At 55.7% G+C, this 18,341-nt stretch overlaps 1 protein-coding gene across 3 annotated transcripts; it reads right to left on the bottom strand.

Annotated features, from left to right (window-relative positions):
• Positions 1 to 1,864: 1,864 nt before the first annotated feature.
• Positions 1,865 to 18,123, bottom strand: MYL10 (myosin light chain 10). 3 transcript variants are annotated; one of them, XM_032254903.1, is made up of 8 exons: positions 18,046 to 18,123; positions 12,440 to 12,536; positions 12,112 to 12,212; positions 11,207 to 11,282; positions 10,362 to 10,466; positions 4,882 to 4,960; positions 2,201 to 2,249; positions 1,865 to 2,112 (listed from the first exon to the last, which is right to left on the bottom strand). In XM_032254903.1, exons 1-8 carry the CDS (start codon positions 18,121 to 18,123, stop codon positions 2,014 to 2,016), a joined length of 684 nt encoding a protein of 227 aa, XP_032110794.1. In that variant the 3' UTR covers positions 1,865 to 2,013. The 3 variants fall into 3 exon arrangements, with proteins under 3 accessions (XP_032110794.1, XP_032110795.1, XP_032110796.1); XM_032254904.1 differs by lacking the exons at positions 12,112 to 12,212; positions 18,046 to 18,123 and adding an exon at positions 16,189 to 16,267 and having other exon boundaries at positions 12,444 to 12,536; XM_032254905.1 differs by lacking the exons at positions 12,112 to 12,212; positions 18,046 to 18,123 and adding an exon at positions 12,897 to 13,055 and having other exon boundaries at positions 12,444 to 12,536.
• Between the last annotated feature and the right edge of the window lie 218 nt (positions 18,124 to 18,341).

The raw sequence follows: 18,341 nt of genomic DNA, 5'->3' as shown, positions 1-18,341 counted from the left end.
CCCCCCCTCACCTTCCCTCCCTCCCCCTCCCTCCCTCCCTCCCCCTCCCTCCCTCCCTCCTCCCTCCTTCCCTTCCTTGCTTCCTTCTTTCTCTCTCTCCCTCTTCCTTCTTTTCTTTCTTTCGTTTCCTTCCTTTTCTCCTTTCTTTCCTTCTTTCTTTCTCTTTCTTTCCTTTTTTCTCTTTCTTTCTTTCCTTTCCCTTCTTTCTTTCTTTCTCTCTCTCTCTTTCTTTCTCTCTCTCTCTCTCTCTCTCTCTCCCCCTCCCCTCCCTCCCTCCCTCCATCCCTTCCTTTCTTCCTTCCTGGGCAACAGAGTGAGACTGTCTCAAAAAAAAGAAAAGATGGATTTTGTAGTATGTGAATCGTATCTCAATAAAAAAGCGCTTTAAAAAAATACGCACTCTTGCCTCTGTCTTTTTCCATACAGCACAGTATATACGAGCAATCAACGAAGCTGTTGTGTACATCAACAGTTCATTCTTAAGCCATGTGGTATTCCCACGTATGCGTGCCCTAGCATTTATTTTTATTATTATTTTTATTTGGAGACAAGCTTTCACTCTGTCCCCCAGACCAGTGCAGTGGTGTGACACAGCTCACTGCAGCTGCTAACTCCTGGGCTCGGGTGATCCTCCCACCTCAACCTCCTGAGTAGCTGGGACTATAGGCGCACGCCACCATGCCAGGCTAATTTTTAATTTTTTTTTTTTTTTTTTTTTTTTAGAGATGGAGTCTTGCTATGTTGCCCAGGCAGGTCTCAAACTCCTGGCCTCAAGCAATTCTCCTGCCTCGGCCTCCCAAAGCTCTGGAATTACAGGCCTGAACCACTGTGCCCAGACTCTTTTCAGATCTTTTTTTTTTTTTTTTTTGAGACAGAGCCTTGCTCTGTGGCCCAGCTGGAATGCAGTGGCACGATCTCGGCTCACTGCAACCTCCGTCTCCCGGGCTCAAGTGATTCTCCTGCCTCAGCCTCTTGAGTAGCTGGGATTACAGGAGTGCACTACCACACCCGGCTAAGTTTTGTATTTTTAGTAGAGTCAGGGTTTCACCATGTTGGTCAGGCTGGTCTCGAACCCCTGACCTCGTGATCCGCCCGCCTCAGCCTCCCAAAGTGCTGGGATTACAGGCGTGAGCCACCTCTCCCGGCCTCTCTTTTCCGATCTTTATGGCCATTTGGATTTTATGCTTGTCATCTACCTTTTTTGGGGTTATAATCTTTCTATTATAGACATGTGGGATTTTTAAAAATATCCTCTGGATATGAGATTCTTGTCACGTCCGTGCTGCTGGCATCTTTTCTCGTCCAGCGCCTTTTTGCATTCTTAATTGCATCTTTTGGTGAGCAGAAGTTTTTCATTTTGATGAAGTCCAATTTACCCACTTTTATGGTCAGAGCTACGCGTGTCCTGTTTAAGAAGCCCCTGCCTGCCCCCTAAACATCCCTTGAAGCCACCTCTTCCCTTCTGACGTCTTCGCCTCCAGCCAGCTCTTTGCAGCCAGTTTTCTCCCGTGCTTCCCCATTCTCCTCCCACCGATGTCCCCACCCCACATTTTGCCCCGTCCTCCGCCTTCGTCACCGCCATCATCTCGATCTTCCCGCCCAGGGACAGTCCTGGCTCTTCTGTGAGTCCCTGGGACCAGCACAGTCTCTGGCACGCACTAGGTGCTTAATAAAAGCTCCATAAATGAAGGCAATATCCTGTGGCTTAGCTGAGGATCTTAAAACTGTCAATTAGCTCTAATCACTAGCTTCTCAGGAACATTTGAGCAGAGCCAGGGAAACAAAAAAGTTTTGGAAAAACCAACAAGAAAGGAATGTTTCATTCTCTCCCGTCACTGGAACATTTACCGCACAAAGGCAGACCTCGTTAGCATTATTTATTCTTGCTTTGTCCCCAATCATAGGACAAGGGAAGCCTTCCCCCCACCCCCACCCTCTGGCTGCAAGCGCTCCGTGTCACCCCTCCCCCGACAGTGTTTGCTGCCCCTGAATGTCGGGGAGACCTGCCATCCCCTAGTCCTTCTCTTCCCCGTGGGTGATGATGTAACACAGGTTCCTGTAGTCCAGGTTGCCACACACATCTGGGGGGAACGCCGCAAACATCTGCTTGATCTGGGAAGGAGCAGAGAGTCAGCCTGCAGCAGGCCAGGTGGGAGCCGGAGCGGGGAATCTGCTGTTCCCACCCAAAGCCCAAATTTACCTCTTCCTCACTGAAGCGGTCTGCCTGGGTCATAAGTTTTTCTTTGATGCTGTACAAGGGAGAGACACAGTCATGTTCAGGGTAAGGGATACCCAACCTGGACATGTAGACCCCAGGGGTGATGAGGGGCAACCGGGGGCGGGGAGTGTCCTGGCCCAGGAGGACTTCACCCTGGGGCTGGTCTTGTCGGCCCCTCTGATGGCCAAGTAGCCTTTGAACTTCAGTTTTCTCCTCCATGAAGCGGGCTTTCCTGCCAGCATCAAGTAAGGACCAAAAGGAATGACCTGGGGACCCCAACATAGGGGCCACTCTGAACCTCAGTTTCCTCCTTGTGAAATGGACTTTCCTCCCAGCATCGAGTGGGGACCAGATGGAATGACCTGGGGACCACTTTGAACTTCAGTTTCCTCCTCTGTGAAGTGGGTTCTCCTCCCAGCATCAGGTGGGGACCAAATGGAACGACCTGGGGACCCCAACATGAGGGCTACTCTGATTTCCCATCATGCACTATCACCAAGCTCTGCATCATTGAGGGGAGACAGCTTAGGTCCCCCGCCCAGACCCTCTTCTCCCCTATTCTGGACACACTGTTTTCTCCAGCTTGTGATGTTCACTGACGTCCAGTGTTGTAGAGATGACAAGGTACTCCTGCTTGGCTAAGGACACAGGAAGGCCTGCCCACGTCCGTGTCCTCTTGAGCCTGCAAGGGCCTGGTGTTCCCTCAAACTTGGAGGGCCCTGCAGCGTTCCTGAGGGGGCTCAGTGGGCAGGAATGGGACCCGACGGCTGAGCAAGGCCTCCTCCACCCAGAGCGTCCTCTGGCACCGGCTGTGGCGGGCCTCGCTGAGGACCAGTGCACATTTTCCATTATTTATGTTTCTGTGGGACAGTCACAGTTTCCAGCTCCCCAAGCTGGGGACTTTTCACAGACTGTTTGAACCACAGCCTCCGCCGTGGCCTGTCTGGCCCACAGCCACAGTCCGTCCCAAGGCAGTGCCTTCAGTTCCCAAATTGGGTCCCCAAAGGGCCCTTCCCAGGCTTGTCCTTGCACCGGTGAGAGTGAAGGTGGTTGACAGGGGAGGGAAGGTTCGGGGTCACTCCAGGGGCGCCAGAAAGGAGGCAGGAGTCGCAGACCCCGAGGAAGGGGAGGAGGAGAGGACCGTGGCTTGGAGCAGTCCTCTGCGTCCCCTCCACCCCAGGGGAGTATGTGACTCATGGTTTTGGAGGTGAGAAAGTGTGAGACGGACAGACCCTCTCCACCCCCACCCCTGCCCCGTCTGCCCTCTCCCCTCCACCTCCATATGTGAGAATCTCAAGGCCACAGCATCACAGTAACTGATCAGGAAGCCCGGGTAGGGGGAGGAATCTCACCTGCCCCAGGCCACCCCCAGGTCCAGCGAGGTTCTGAAGGGACTGCCTGGGCCCAGCTCAGAGATCTGCCCTGAAGCCAGGGTTCTGGGCAGGCTGCCACTCCCTGCCCAGCCCTGCCTGCAATCCTTGGCTCTCTGCTCCCGTGTTGTCACTGAGTGGGGCACTCCTTCTGTCACGATGGCAGCCTGGTGCCTGCCGGACAGCTGTCTGCAGCCACGTCCCCTTCATGCATTCCAAGGGAGCTGGTCACCTTCCCCAGTCCTCACTGCCCTCTTGCCCGAGGCGGTGCTGGCTATGATCTGGCTCAGTCCTCTCCTCAGAACCCGGATCCTACCGGCGCTGGCCTCTGGCTTTTTGCTTATCTGTCCACCCCACTCCGTCTTGACAGCCATGACCCTCCTGGGAGCTGCAACCCTCTCCTCTCCTCCTCCAGGCTGGCCTCCATGGTGTCCTTGCCTAACTCCTTCTTGGGCTCTCCCATGATCCCAGGGCAGACGCAGGGTCCAGGGGCTGGGGTGTGAGCAGGTCCCACACAAGCCCTGCCTGGCACTCCGTGCTGAGTCTCCCAACCCACCCCCATCTGCACCCTACAGCTGCAGCCAGCTCCGAACCAACATGCACATGCCAAGCTCGGGCCCTCTGATCTCTCCATTCCCACATCTAGAATGCTGTTCCCACCCTAGCCTGGGCAAACCATGGTCATCCTTCAAGGCCTGCCTTTGCCCCCACACCCACCCCACTAGGAAACTCTCTCAGAGTGACCCAACATTTCTTTTTTTTTGGAGACAGAATTTCCCTCTGTCGCCCAGGCTGGAGTGCAACGGTATGGTCTTGGCTCACTGCAACCTCCACCTCCCAGGCTCGAGTGATTCTCCTGCCTTGGCCACCAGAGTAGCTGGGATTACAGGCGCCCGCCACCTGGTCCGGCTATTTTTTTTTTTTTTTTTTTTTTTTTTTCCAGTAAAGACAGGGTTTTGCTATGTTGGCCAGGCTGGTCTCAAACTCCTGGTCTCAAGTGATTTGCCTGCCTCGGTTTCCCAAAGTGCTGGGATTGCAGGCGTGAGCCACTGAGCCCGGCCTGACCCATTTCTTATCCATTTCTCCTTGCACGCACACATAGAGATGGGGACACCAAGGCTCTGGAGGGCAAGGGACATCAAGCGATATTACTGGGTCAGGCAGCGGCCTCCCAGCTCCTGGGTTCTGGGAGAGGAGACGGGGCGGCCACCCACCCTGACCCCAGCCCAGAGCTGGCTTACCCCCTGAGCCTCTGCAGGGAGCAAAAACCGAAGGAAGTCAGGGGAAACTTACACATCGGCCTTGACGAAGCCTTTCCCTTCAGTGTCGAACACTTTGAAGGCGTGGAGAATGGTCTCCTCTGGGTCCGTGCCTATAAGCAGCACACACAGGGCAGGGAGAGAGGCAGGTGGAGAGGGCTCCACAGAGACAGGCACCCAACTGGGCAGGGGCTGGCGCTGGGGGCAAGTCTCTTGGCCCTGCACAGAGGCACAGCTCCGGGGAACTTCTTCCCCAGCTTCCACTGCACAGAGAGGGCGGAGCTCACTTGAATCAAAAGCAAAGAGGGAGACAAGTCATTGTAACCGTAGACAAGGGTTCTGCGTATATATTTTTGTGAACAACCTGTGCAACTGTACAAGGAGACCCTGAGCATTTACTTTGTGTTTAACCCTTCCCTATTTTACAGATGAACAAGCTGAGACCCAGAGAAGTTAAGCGACTTGTCCAAGGTCTCACAGCTGAGGCTGCTGCGTGACCAGTGGTCTGAGTTGGGGGCATGACTCTGGGGCTCATGCGTTACCCAAGCTGTGCCCAAGGGGCCGTGGGCAGAGGAAAAAGAGTTCTGTACGTGGGTGCCAAAAGGCTGGGGCTTGGGCAGTGGCATTGGAGGGGTCTGTGAGACTGGCCCGGCCAGAGGTGGGGCAGGTGGGCCAGCGGGCCAAGGGTGGGGATTTGGGGAGGCAGAAGGGCAGCCAGAGATATTCTGCTTTTATCTCGTTCACAGCACAGCCTTGGTGAGAGATGCCATGCGAAGACGCAAATCTGATACCCATAATAGCATTGAAGGTGCAGCCCCTGGGAAACTGAAGTTTCAGAGAGAGGAATGTGTTACACCCATGAGAAACTGAAGTCCAGAGAGAGGAACAGGCTGCATGAAGGGCAGCAGGTGACCTGGCCACCTTCACCTGGTGCCCTTCCCCTCTGTCACCATGTCCCCCTTGTTCACTGTGGACTCGGGGGTGCCCCCTTCCTTTCTTTAGTGCTCACCCAAGTCATTGGTGAAATAGGGACAGGGACGGTGCTTGCCACCCACCTCACAGGAGCAGCTAAGGTAACACACCGTTCACGGTAAGGCTCTGACCAACATGGATCGACCAGGGCTGCAAACACATCTGCAGCTCCAGGCCTGCGGCTTTAAGATTTTACCCGCTGGAGCTCTGAGAGCACCGATGGAGTATATGTGGATGTCTTAGTTCATCATAGAGAAAACAGGCTTGGAGAGGTTTTAGTACTTGCCTGAGGGCCCACTAATAAGAGAAGGGAGGATTTAAACCCACCTCTGTGGACTCCAGATTCCCCTGCTCCTTCTGCCACCCTGTGCTCCTGCCAGTCAGATTGGGTCCAGCAGGGTCATATGCCTCCCCCATTAGACTGGGTCTGATGTGCCTCCAGCATCACGCTAGGTCAGGATCGTCTGTGCCTCCCCCATTAGACTGAGTCAGGGCCATCTGTGCCTCCCCCATCAGACTGGGTCAGGGCCATCTGTGCCTCCTCCATCAGACTGGGTCAGGGCCATCTGTGCCTCCCCCCATCAGACTGCATCAGGGCCATCTGTGCCTTCCCCCTCAGATTAGATCAGGGCCTCATCTGTTCCTCTCCCATTAGACTTGGTCAGGGCCATCTGTGCCTCTCCCATCAGACAAGATCAAGTCCATCTGTGCCTTTCCCATCAGACTGGGTCAGGGCCATCTGTACCTCTCCCACCAGACTGGGTCAGGGATGTCTGTGCTTCCCCCATCAGAGGATCAGAGCCTCATCTGTTCCTCCCCCATTAGACTGGGTCAGAGCTGTCTGTTCCTCCCCCATCAGACAAGATCAAGGCCATCTGTGCCTCCCCCATCAGACTAGAAACTACCTGGGACTGGGACTGGGCAGTATCTGAGTCTCTGGGCATCTCTGAAACTGGCCCAGAGTGAAAAAGCCTGGCACACACTGACCTCAGTGGCCTGGGAGCTCCTAGAGGACAGAGCCATGGACTGCCTCTGGGCAGGGTGGCAGGGAGCTGATGTGCCCAGCAGAGAGGCTCAGCCCAAGGTGCAGCGGGGACACTCCAGGCCCTTATAGCCCGACCAAGCCAGCAGGGGTTGAAGGGTACCTCCAGGCTGGTGAGGGTTGAGTGACCAGAGCATCTTGTGGGGCACCCATGTGGGGTTTGCCTCTGAGGCCACAGTCTCCCAGGTTTCACTGATTAGTTGAAAATTCCCCTCGTCTTTGAAGAGGCCTCACTGCTGGGACAGGTTTGTGGCTGGCTCCTGCCTGTCCCCCTGCGGACCATGCACATGGACTTAGCTCAGGCTCTCAGGCACCCAGCACAGCCCCGCCACTCCCTGTCGCCATGGCTGGCAGTCCTCCCTTCCCTCCTCCCCAGAGAGGGCCTCTGTTCCTGGGACTGCGAACCTCATAAAATCTGCTACAGAGTGGCCGCTTCCCCCCATCATCGCTGGCAACCTTACGACAGTCTCCTCTTCCCAATTAGCAGGGTGAGGTGGCGCCGGTCCCAGCCCCCTGCCCTCCCGGCTCCTGTCCCCTCCCACCCGCCTCTCACGAGGTCTGGCCGCTGTCTGCACGACAGGCTGAGCCGGAGTCCCAATCCCAGCGCCCCCTTCAAAAATGAGAAAAAGCTGCAACCCTGCGGCCCACTCCAGGTCCTGGGTCACAGCTTCAGCTCACCATGGACCGACATTAGCTCTTAGCCTCAATCTTCTCATCTGTGAAGCAGGTTTGGGGCCCATTGTGAGCGGACAGAGTCCCCTCCCCTTCCCCAGCACTCCCGGAGATCTCTCTAACCAGAAGCCACTGCCCCAGGCCCGCCCGCTGGCCTTGAACACGTCTTCAGTGACGTTCCTCTGGATAAAAGAATCAGCCTGTCTGCTTCCTTTGAAGTCGCTGGCTGGAGACACGAATATCTTTCCCACAGCGCATTCTTCTGTCCTAGACTCCTGGGCTTCTGAGCTTTTCCAGGAGGCAGCCAGGGTCCTGGAAATAGGTCCTGACCAGCTGCCCCCGGAGGTGGGCCCAGTGACACTCCTCATTCGGCTAGACAGCCCCAAGTTCAAGGCCTGCTCTGGAGGAGCCTGCCCTCCCCTGCCCTGGGTTTCCTGGCCTCTTGCACGCAGGCCGATGGCTGCCTTCCTTCTAGCTCTAGATCAGCCAGAACTCTGTGCGTGGAGGCTGCTCTACCCCCCAGCAGGTCACGACCCATGAAAACACTGATTTTTCACCCCATCAAACCTGTGATGTCAGGTAGTCCTATCATGGACTGAATGGTGGCTCCTAAGCAAATATGTCCACCAGAGCCTGCAAATGTCACCTTATTTGGAAAAAGGGACTTTGCGGATGGAAGTTAAACATCTTGAGATGCAGAGACCATCTCGGATTATCCAGGTAGGACCTAAATCCAATGGCAAACATCCTTCTAAAAGGCAGCTGGAGGCTGGGCGTAGTGGCTCATGCCTGTAATTCCAGCACTTTGAGAGGCCGATGTGGGCGGATCACGTGAGGTCAGGAGTTCAAGACCAGCCTGGCCAACATGGTGAAACCCTGTCTCTACTAAAAATACAAAAAAATTAGCCAGGCGTGGTGGTGTGCGCCTGTAATCCCAGCTTCTCAGGAGGCTGAGGCACAAGAATCGCTTGAACCTGGGAGGCGGAGGTTGCCGTGAGCTGAGATCAAGCCACTGCACTCCAGCCTGGGCAATAGAGTGAGACACTGTCTCAAAAACAAAACAAAATGAAGAGGCAGGTGGAGGGAGGTTAGACAGAAGAGGACGGGGCCGCTGACTATGAGGCTGCAGTGGGAGAGGTGTGCCCCCCAGGGGCTGGAAGAGGCAAAAAATGGATTCTACCCCAATCCTCTGCCAGGTTTTGGACGTTTAGACTCCAGGACTGTGAGTGAATACGTGTCTGCTGTTTCGAGACACCTGGTTTCGGAGAATTTGTTACAGTGGGTTCAGGAAACTATTATAAGCCCATTTTACAGACCAAAAAACTGAGGACAGAAAGCAGATAAATCTGTGCAAGGTTACCCTAGGAGTCAATGGGAAGCCAGGGCCTGACCCTAAGCCTAGCAAGGGAGGGGGCCTAGCAGGGGTGGCCTTGAGGCTGGGGGGCTGACAGTGCTCACCCCCCAGGACAGCCACTGCCCGGGCTGGCCCCCCTTTTTCTTGTTTTTTTTTTTTTTTTTTTTTTTTTTTTTTGAGGTGATGTCTTGCTCTGTCACCCAGGCTGGAGTACAGTGGCACCATCTCAGCTCACTGCAACCTCCACCTCCTGGGTTCAAGCGATTCTCTGGCTCAGCCTCCTCAGTAGCTGGGGTTACAGGTGCCCACCACAACACCCAGCTAATTTTTGTATTTTTAGTAGAGATGGGTTTCACCATGTTGGTCAGGCTGGTCTTGAACTCCTGACCTCAGGTGATCCACCCACCTCGGCCTCCCAGAGTGTTGGGATTACAGGTGTGAGCCACCGCACCTGGCCTTGGCCCTCCCTTCTAACCATGGAACCCTCAAGCTCCGGGAACGTCACTGTGGGAGAGCTCCCCCAGGCCAGGACAGAAAGGGGACACAGAGGGCCCAACACTCCACTCCACACCTAATGCTGTGTCTAGGGCGGGTACAGTGGTTAGAACCGGGTTTGGGGTTGAGGCTCCATCCCGGCCACCTTTTTTGCTGGGGCACTTGGGGCAGGGTTCGTGACTCCCCTAGGTGTGAGTCTTTTCATTTTGTGAATGAGGCTCCCTGATCCTTCCTTTGGGGGCTCCGACAACCACAGGAAAAGACAAGGGGAGTAACCTGCGCTGCCCGTGGCTCAGCCACAGAATCTTTCGGAAACACTCTCCCTCCAGCACCCTCTGGCTGTCCCCTACATCCCCATCTGCAGAGCGGGTATAGTGAGCCCACAGATAGGAAGGTAGAGGAGCAGTGTGGCTGGGGGCAGTGGGACGGGGTGTACTGTCCTGATGGTGGGCAGAGGTGTTACAGGCAGGGTTTACTTTTTGTTGTTGCTTTTGAGACAGAATCTTGCTCTGCCACCCAGGCTGGAGTGCAGTGGTGCGATCTGGGCTCGCTGCAGCCTTCACCTCCGAGGCTCAAGTGATCCTCCCACCTCAGCCTCCAAAGTAGCTGGGACTATAGGCATGGGCCACCATGCCTGCCTGATTTTTGTGTTAGTAGACATAAAGTTACATTCTATCACCCAGGCTAGTCTCAAACTCCTGGACTCAAGCAAACCTCCTGCCTCAGCCTCCCAAAGTGCTGGGATTACAGGCATAAACCACCATGCCCGGCCAAGGCAGGGGTCCTTACAGTTACCCCAGTCTGCAGTGAAGAGAGGGAAACTGAGGCAGGGACCTCGAAGTTGTGTGCACCGGGGGCTGATATCTGGGGTCACATCATGTTCCCACCTGTGGCCTGTGTGTGTGTGAGGGCCCCGCCTTCCCACACCCATCCACCTGCATTCCCTGCCACCCCCCCAGCCCCCAGGAGCCGGGCTCACCCTTCAGCTTCTCCCCAAACATGGTCAGGAACACCGTGAAGTTGATGGGCCCGGGGGCCTCCTTCACCATGGCCTCCAGTTCCTCATTCTTGACGTTGATGCGGCCTGGAGGAGACGAGATGAGGGCGCCCGGGAGGATATGGGAGAACAGAGCTTGGACCTCGGAGGGTTCCGCAGAGCCTCCCCACTCAGCTGCCCCCCCTGCCCACCACTCAGCCCTCAGGCCCTGCTGCCTTGCTGGGGGGTTCTTTGGGGGGCATTTGGGCCACAGTCAGCTCCGGCTACCCCCAGCTTCATGGGAAGGGGAGCAAGTCATTCTCATCCCCATTTTACAAGTGAGAAAACTGGGGCCCAAGAAGGTGCAGCTGAGGTGCACAGGGTGCCCCAGGAGGGGGTCAGTGGATGCCTGGATGCTGGGATTCCCCGTGGTTCCAGGGGACACTCAGAATTCCAGGGGCTCGGGGCTTGGTTACATCCATTCCGCCATCTACATGCCCCATGGGGAAGAGCCTGAAGTCCTTAGAGGGGGCAGAAACCTCTCTGAGTCTTTCCCCCTGACTCAGCTTCTCCCCTGCTCTCCTGGCCCCTCCCTACACCCAGAGCCCCCTACACCAGGCCCAGTCCCAGGCTGCTACTCCTGTCCCTGGAGTGTCCTCCCCTTCCCTGGAGTCTTTCTCCAACCCCCAGGAAGAACCCCTGACTTTCCGAGCAGTGGCCTTCTTGCCTCTGTGCTCCCCGGCACAGGAGCCCCTCACCCTCACTGAGGGCACTGCCCCGATGGCCCCTGCCACCCACTCTCTCCAGATGGTATGGCCTCAAGCTCCCCTGGCTGCTGGCTCACCCACCCAGTGCGGCAAAGGTGTCTCTCAAGTCCTCTTTGTCAATGAAGCCATCACGGTTCTGGTCCATGATGGTGAAAGCCTGGCAGAGACACGGGCGGTGAGTGGCAACCCACCCTTCCAAGCCTGGCCACCTCCCTCAAAGGCTGTCCTCCTGCCGACTGCTGCCCAAGAGCTTAGGCCAGGACCCTCTGGCAGCCCAGGTGGGATGGGATCCCCAACCCTCATTTCAGGCTCACAGCAATCCCGGTTTACAGAAAGGGAAACTGAGGCTTAGAGAGAGAAAAGCCTTGCCCAAAGTCACAAAGCAAGCACAGGCTCAGGTATACAGAGAGGAAAAGGCTGCCCGAGGGCAACAGTTCACACACCTAGGCTCTGGGCCGTGGCCGTGGTGGCCTCAAAAAATGGTGGCATTGGCTAGGCATGGTGGCTCATGCTGGCAATCCCAGCACATTAGGAGGCTGAGGCAGGAGGATTGCTTGAGGCCAGGAGTTTAAGACCAGCCTAGGCAGCATAGTGAGACCCCATCTCTACAAAACATTAAAAAATTAGCCAGGCATGGTGATGTACGCCTGTAGTTCCAGCTACTTGGGAGGCTGAGGTGGGAGGATCGCTTGAGCCCAGGAACTGGAGGCTGCAGTGAGCTATGACTGCAATACTTCACTCCAGCCTGGGTGACAGAACCAGACCCTGTCTCTTAAAAAAAAAAAAAAAAAAAAAGTTTAAAAATATAATAATGGGCCAGGCACGGTTGCTCACGCCTGTAATCCTGGCACTTAGGGAAGTCGAGGCAGGTGAACCACCTAAGGTCAGGAGTTTGACCAGCCTGGCCAAAATAGTGAAACCCCATCTCTACTAAAAATACAAAAAATTAGCGGGGCATAGTGGCAGGCACCTGTAATCCCAGCTACTTGGGAGGCTGAGGCAGGAGAATTGCCTGAACCCAGGAGGCGGAGGTTGCAGTGAGCCGAGATCGCGCCATTGCACTCCAGCCTGGGTAACATGAGTGAAACTCCGTCTCAAAAAATAAATAAATAAATAAATAAATAAATAAATAAATAAAAATAAATAAATAAAAAATAAAAAAAAATTAAAAAAATAAAAAATAATAATTAAAAATATATATATATATATGAAATCGTCAGCCCCCCGAGACTGAGGACCGAGCCTCTGCCCAGCTCCTTGAGCAACTGGCATGCATTCCATGAATCTTCGCAACTGCCCTGTGGGGCAGCAGACCCACCTCTTTAAACTCCTGGATCTGGGACTGATCGAACATGGAGAAGACGTTGGAGCTGGCAGTGCCTTCTGCTCTTTTCCGAGCTCTTCTCGGTGCCTGCAAGGTACCAGACGGGGCCTTGCAGCGGCCCCTGCCTCGGGGGTCAGCCCCCACTCCCTGCCTCACCTCCCAGGGCATCACAGTCCAGAATGACACTGCTCTGCCCTCCCCAGTGCCCACAGCAGACAGACAAGGCTGCCCCTGAAGCCGTGCAGGTAATCAGGACGTTTTCCCAGCCCGTGGCAAGAAGCCTGCGTGGGGTGCACCCCCACAGAACTGGACAGCTGCTTCCTGGACCTGTCCCCTGGGCTCAGGAAGGTGGGCGGCCAGCACCTGTGCTGCCGAGCAGAGGGGGGCATCTTTTCCTTCAGCCTCCCCATCTCAACCCGGCATCCTCCATGACAGCTGGAATCTGACCTTGTCGCCAGCTGCTGAAAACCTTCGTGTTCTCAGAACAACTGAGCTCTTAGCCCCGACGCTGGATCTGCCTCTTGCCCACTTTCAGAGCCTCTACTCCCTCTCACCCAGGCCCTCTATTCTGCCCCAAAGCAGCCTCCCTGCCTGCCTGCGTTTGACCCTGCCTGGAATGCTTTGCTCTGCTGGAATTCCCTGCCTGGAATGCACCCCCTGGAGAATCCATCTGGAGACTCCTACTCATCCTGCAGCCTCAGCTCTGCGTCACCTCCTCCGAGAAGCCTTCCCTGACCCCAGGCCATTCTCCTCTCCCACACGGCTCCATACGTGGCTCCATCGTACTGTCACCCCCACAGCACGCCCCACGCTGTCCTGACGTATCTCTGCATCTGTCTCCCCGACTAAGTGGGATAAAGCCAATTTGTCCCATCTCTGTTTCCTCCTGTCCCCACCCTGAACCTGCCTCAAAGTGGGGATCAACCAGTGCTTGGAAATAGCTGCCCAGAACACAGTGCCAACCCACGCAGCAGGCAAAGCAGGAGACCACCCACGTGGAGCAGTTAGATGGTCTCCAGCCGGCCTTCCTGCCTCTGTGATGTCAGGGTGCCTGGAAGTCCACCGCTGGGCATTTGCTGAAAGCCCCAGGTCCCCGAGACCCCTAAGGGGCCTGTCCCTCGGCAGCCATCCTTACAGCCCCCAGGGGCCCTGTGAGCCCCAGAACGGGCTCTTGTTGTGGAGAAAGAATTGCTGGACTTCACAGGGGGAGGTGGACAGGATGGCAAAGACAGGCCCCCACTGCCAGCCCCTGTCTCCATCACAACCTGCACCACCATCCCCTGCCAAGCCCCTGTCTACCCGCCCCCGCTTGAGCAAAGGACTCCCCTGATTCCCTGCTCCCCTCCCCCAACGCCTGTGTGGTCTCCCCTGCCCCCAGCCCACTGCGGTCCCCACCCCCGCCCAGGAGCCCGCGTTGTCGAGGGTGGGGCGGAGGGGGGCGGGCAGAGCGCCGGCTGACTTATAATTAGCTTTTACTGGGTGCTTTGTCTCTACTAATCCTTTGAAAGGGGGCTGCCAGGGCGGCCGGGACGTTATGATGCTGTAAAACCTCTGTAATATTTATAAACCCTTTCAGACACCATAAAGAAAAGAACTTCCCCGCAGAGTTCATCTCACATAATTACATATACATTTCCTCCGATTAATAAAAAATGATCACTTCCGTCTGTGGGAGGCTCTGCCCTTTCTCTGGCAGACCCGGCTGGCCGTGGCCTCGGCATCCTCAGTCCCTGCCCCCCAGGTCCCTGGCCTTTCATGACCCCCATGGTCACATCACTGCCCTAGGGTGCCCCAGAGCCCCAGAGCTCCCCAAGGGAGGGAGAGATCATTTTCTCTACTGCAAAAGAGAGTCCTAAACCTGAGGGTCTTGGCAGCCCAGCTGTCTTAGAAATTCTTTTTGAGAATGGGCTCCTGAAAAATAAAATTCCCCTGAAAAGAACATCTCAGGGAAGGAGGGGGCCACCTGGACCTGAGTTCAAAGCCTGGCTTGGCTGCTCCCAGCCTCTGTGATGTTAAGAAATTCACTTGTCAGCCAGGCGCAGTGGCTTATGCCTGTAATCCCAGAGCTTTGGGAGGACAAGCCGGGTGGACCATTGGAAGTCAGAAGTTCGAGACCAGCCTGGCCAACATGGTGAAATGCTGTCTTTACTAAAAATACAAAAATTAGCCTGGGCTGGTGACACATGCCTGTAATCCCAGCTACTGGGGAGACTGAGGCAGGAGAATTGCTTGAACTCAGGAGGTGGAGGTTGCAGTAAGCTGAGATCAGGCCCCTGCGCCCCACCCTGGGCGACAGAGAGAGACTCCGTCTCAAAAAAAAAAAAAAAAAAAAAAAACGGCTGGGTGTGGTGGCTCACACCTGTAATCCCAGCACTTTGGAAGGCCGAAGCTGGTGGATCACGAGGTCAGGAGTTCAAGACCAGCCTGGGCAAAATAGTGAAACCCCATCTCTTAAAAAAAAAAAAAAAAGAAAAAAAAAGGAAAGAAAGAAATTCACTTGTCATCTCTGAGCCTGTTTCCACATTTATAAAACCAAGAGCATGCCTACATCAAAGCATCAGGACATATATTAGACTCCTGCGGACCTCCAAGCAGGCCCCATGCCCAGTCCTGGGGACCCAGGGCTGAATCCGGCCCCGTCTTTGTCCCCAAGAAGCTCCCAGTCCCACTGGAGACAGGCAGTCCGTAGAGGCTGACACGGAGGAGGGGACAGGTGCTGAGAGGTCGGAGAAGCCCCTAGGCCCTCAGGCAGTCAGGAGGTGACAAGCCGAGACTGACAGCCAAGTCAGAGCCCTGGGCCTAGAGGGACTCACTAATGAGGCAGGTGGGACGCACGCACAAAGGGACAGCCAGATTGAGACCCTCCAGGGAGTCCCCAGGGGCAGGAGCCCCGGGCAAGCCCCACATCGAAAGAGGCCCGAAAGCAAGGATGAGCAGGGGAACCTCAGAGCTCCCCGACCCTCCCAGGGGCCCATGCCACTGCCCCTGTAAAGTCCCCAGGCCCCGCCCACCCCATCTCCCTCCACCCTCCCCTTCCTCAATCCCCAGCAGCTCCCACCGAGTCCAGGAAAGCAGAGACTCAAATCAGGACCCACGTGGAGAGGACTCCCAGGTGGGGCAGGTCCAGACATGACATCAAAAGGGAAGAGCAGGTCAGACCAGGGACAACATCAGACCAAGGTCAGGAAGGTGAGTGAGAGGCAGGGTGAATTCAGGCAGGAGGCGAAGGTCAGAATCACAGCCGGAGTCAAGGTCACAGGATGAGCTCAGGGTTGAGGAATGAGACCTGGCGCGGGCTCACGCCTGTAATCCCAGCACTTTGAGAGGACAAGGTGGGCAGATCACTTGAGGTCAGGAGTTCGAGACCAGCATGGTGAAACCCCGTCTCTACTAAAAATACAAAAATCAGCTGTGCATGGTGGCACAAGCCTGTAGTCCCAGTTACTCAGGAAGCTGATGCAGGAGAATCGCTAGAACCCAGAAGGTGGAGGTTGCAGTGAGCCAGGATGGCGCCACTGCACTCCAGCCCGGGCGACAGAGAGAGACTCTGTCTCAAAAAAAAAAAAAAAAAAAAAAGTTGTGGAATGAGGTCAGGTTCAGAGGCGGGGTCAGGGGTAGGCGGGAGAGGACTGCAGTGCTGAAGCCAAAGAAGCCACAGCCACAGGTCTGAGCTCCCTGGGGGAGGAGGTGGAGGTGAGGGGAAGGTGGCTGTGGCGGAGGTGGAACAGCCCCAGCCTACCATGGTCTGGAGAGCTCCCTGGAGCTGCAGCTGGCCTGGGGACAGCTCGAGGATGGCCCTTAAATAGTGGTCCTCCCAGGGCCCCTGGCATGCACCAGGCCAAGTGAGGAAGGTGATTCAGGACAGAATGGGGGCCTCCCTGCCAGGCACCTGCCTTGGGCCATTCAGAGTGGGTGGGGCTGGGGGGTATCCATGGGCAAAAACCACGGACGCAGGGACTGCCTAAGCCTCCAGATCTCCGAGAGCCCTGGGCAACTGTTTTCTCTAGAGCCAAGGGACCAAGGCCCAGGAAGGGGCATTTGGCCAAGGACACAGAGTGAGTTGAGGCCGGCAACCCCAGTGGGAAGACTTGGCCTGGAGCCGTCAGGGAGTGTTCCCCAGGGTGGGGCCACTCGTGGTGGCTGGGACCCACTCAGACTGCAGCGTGGCTGGACCTCTGGAGTCGTGGGACTCTGGGTGGGGCCATCACCCTCCAGAAGGCTCAGGAATTCAGCGGAGGGTGTGACACCCCACTGGTCTGCTTGTTGAGAGGGTTTCTGCACCAGTCTGGCCCTCAGGGGTCCCTTCTACCAATATACCTATTATCATGGCCCCCATTGCCCACCCCCAGGCTGGGGGACCCCTCAGGGTATTGAAATGCTCAATGAACTGAGAAAGCAGAGACAAATAAAACAAAAATGGGGCGGGCACAGTGGCTCACATCTGTCATCCCAGAGATTTTGGAGGCCGAGGCAGGAGGATCGCTTGAGGCCAGGAGTTCAAGACCAGCCTGAGCAACACAGTGAGACCCCCATCTCTACAAAAAAATTAAAAAAAGTTAGCCGAGCATGGTGGCGTGCACTTGTAGTCCCTCAGGAGGCCGAGGCGGGAGGATTGCTTGAGTTTGGGAGTTTGGGGCTACAGTCATCTGTGATTGTGCCACTGCACTCCAGCCTGGGTGACAAAGTGAGATGTCGTCTCTTTAAAAAAAAGGAAAATGGACTCTGATGAGGAAGAACTGAAAAAGGAGACCTCCATTCTACCCTGGCCTCACACACACACAGCCATCCCCACCAGGCGTGGCCCAGCCCAAGAATTCTCTAGGATATCTGCCAGACAGAGCCCGTATCTGCCCTGGAGAGCCCCTCCTGTGTCGAGCGTGGCCCAGCAGCCCCGGCTCAGACTTAGAGGCTGTCACTGTCCATCTGGGCGCCGCCACATCTGATCAGCTGCCAGGGCCGGCAGTGCTGGGTTCAGGCAGTGAGCCCACAGGTCCCCAGAGGCTGGAGAGCTTAACTGTCCCTAGAGCTGGCCTCAGGCCTTCAGGCCAGAGTACAGCTGATCCCCTGCCCTGGGGGAAGGGAATGGCATCATAATAAGAAGAGCAGCTAATACACAACACAGAAGGTCAGGCCATGTCCGGAAACATGTGTCCTCACATTCAATCCATACCCCATTTTCCAGATGAGGAAACTGAGGCACACATTGGTTAAGTCGCTCAGCCAAGTCAGGTAAGAAGTGGGGCCATGGCCAGGCGCTGGTGGCTCATGCCTGTAATCCCAGTACTTTGGAGGCCAAGGCAGGCAGATCACCTGAGGTCAGGAGTTTGAGACCAGCCTGAGCAACATGGAGAAACCCCATCTCTACTAAAAACACAAAATCAGCCGGGTGTGATGGTACATGCCTGTAATCCCAGCTACTCGGGAGGCCGAGGCAGGAGAATTGCCTGAACCCAGGAGGCGAGGTTGCGGTGAGCCGAGATCGTGCCATTGCACTCCAGCCTGGGTAACAAGAGTGAAACTCCGTCTCAGAAAAAAAGAAAAAAAAAAAAGAAAAAAAAATAAAGTGGGGCCAGAGGCCAGGCACAGTGGCTCACACCTGTAACCCCAGCATTTTGGGAGGCTGAGGAAGGAGGATTGCTTGAGACCAGGAGTTCGAGACCAGCCTAGGCAACATGGTGAAATCCTGTCTCTACAGAAAAAAATTTTTAAATTTAAAAGTTAGCCAGTCATTGTGGTGAAATGGAAAAAGTTCCCTTATTCCCCTTGAAGGGCATGCGATGGGGATGTGGCTCACTTCTTCTGTGCCCCAATGCTTAAACCTCTAGGGGAACATGCTGGCGGGCAGGTGGTGGGGCTCCGACCCCATGGCACTGTCTAGAGGTGGATGCTTAC

Source organism: Sapajus apella, unplaced genomic scaffold (assembly GCF_009761245.1).
Source record: "Sapajus apella isolate SASKATOON/1434 unplaced genomic scaffold, GSC_monkey_1.0 scaffold88, whole genome shotgun sequence".
Classification (NCBI taxonomy): domain Eukaryota; kingdom Metazoa; phylum Chordata; class Mammalia; order Primates; family Cebidae; genus Sapajus; species Sapajus apella.
This window is presented reverse-complemented; position numbering and strand designations above follow the sequence as displayed.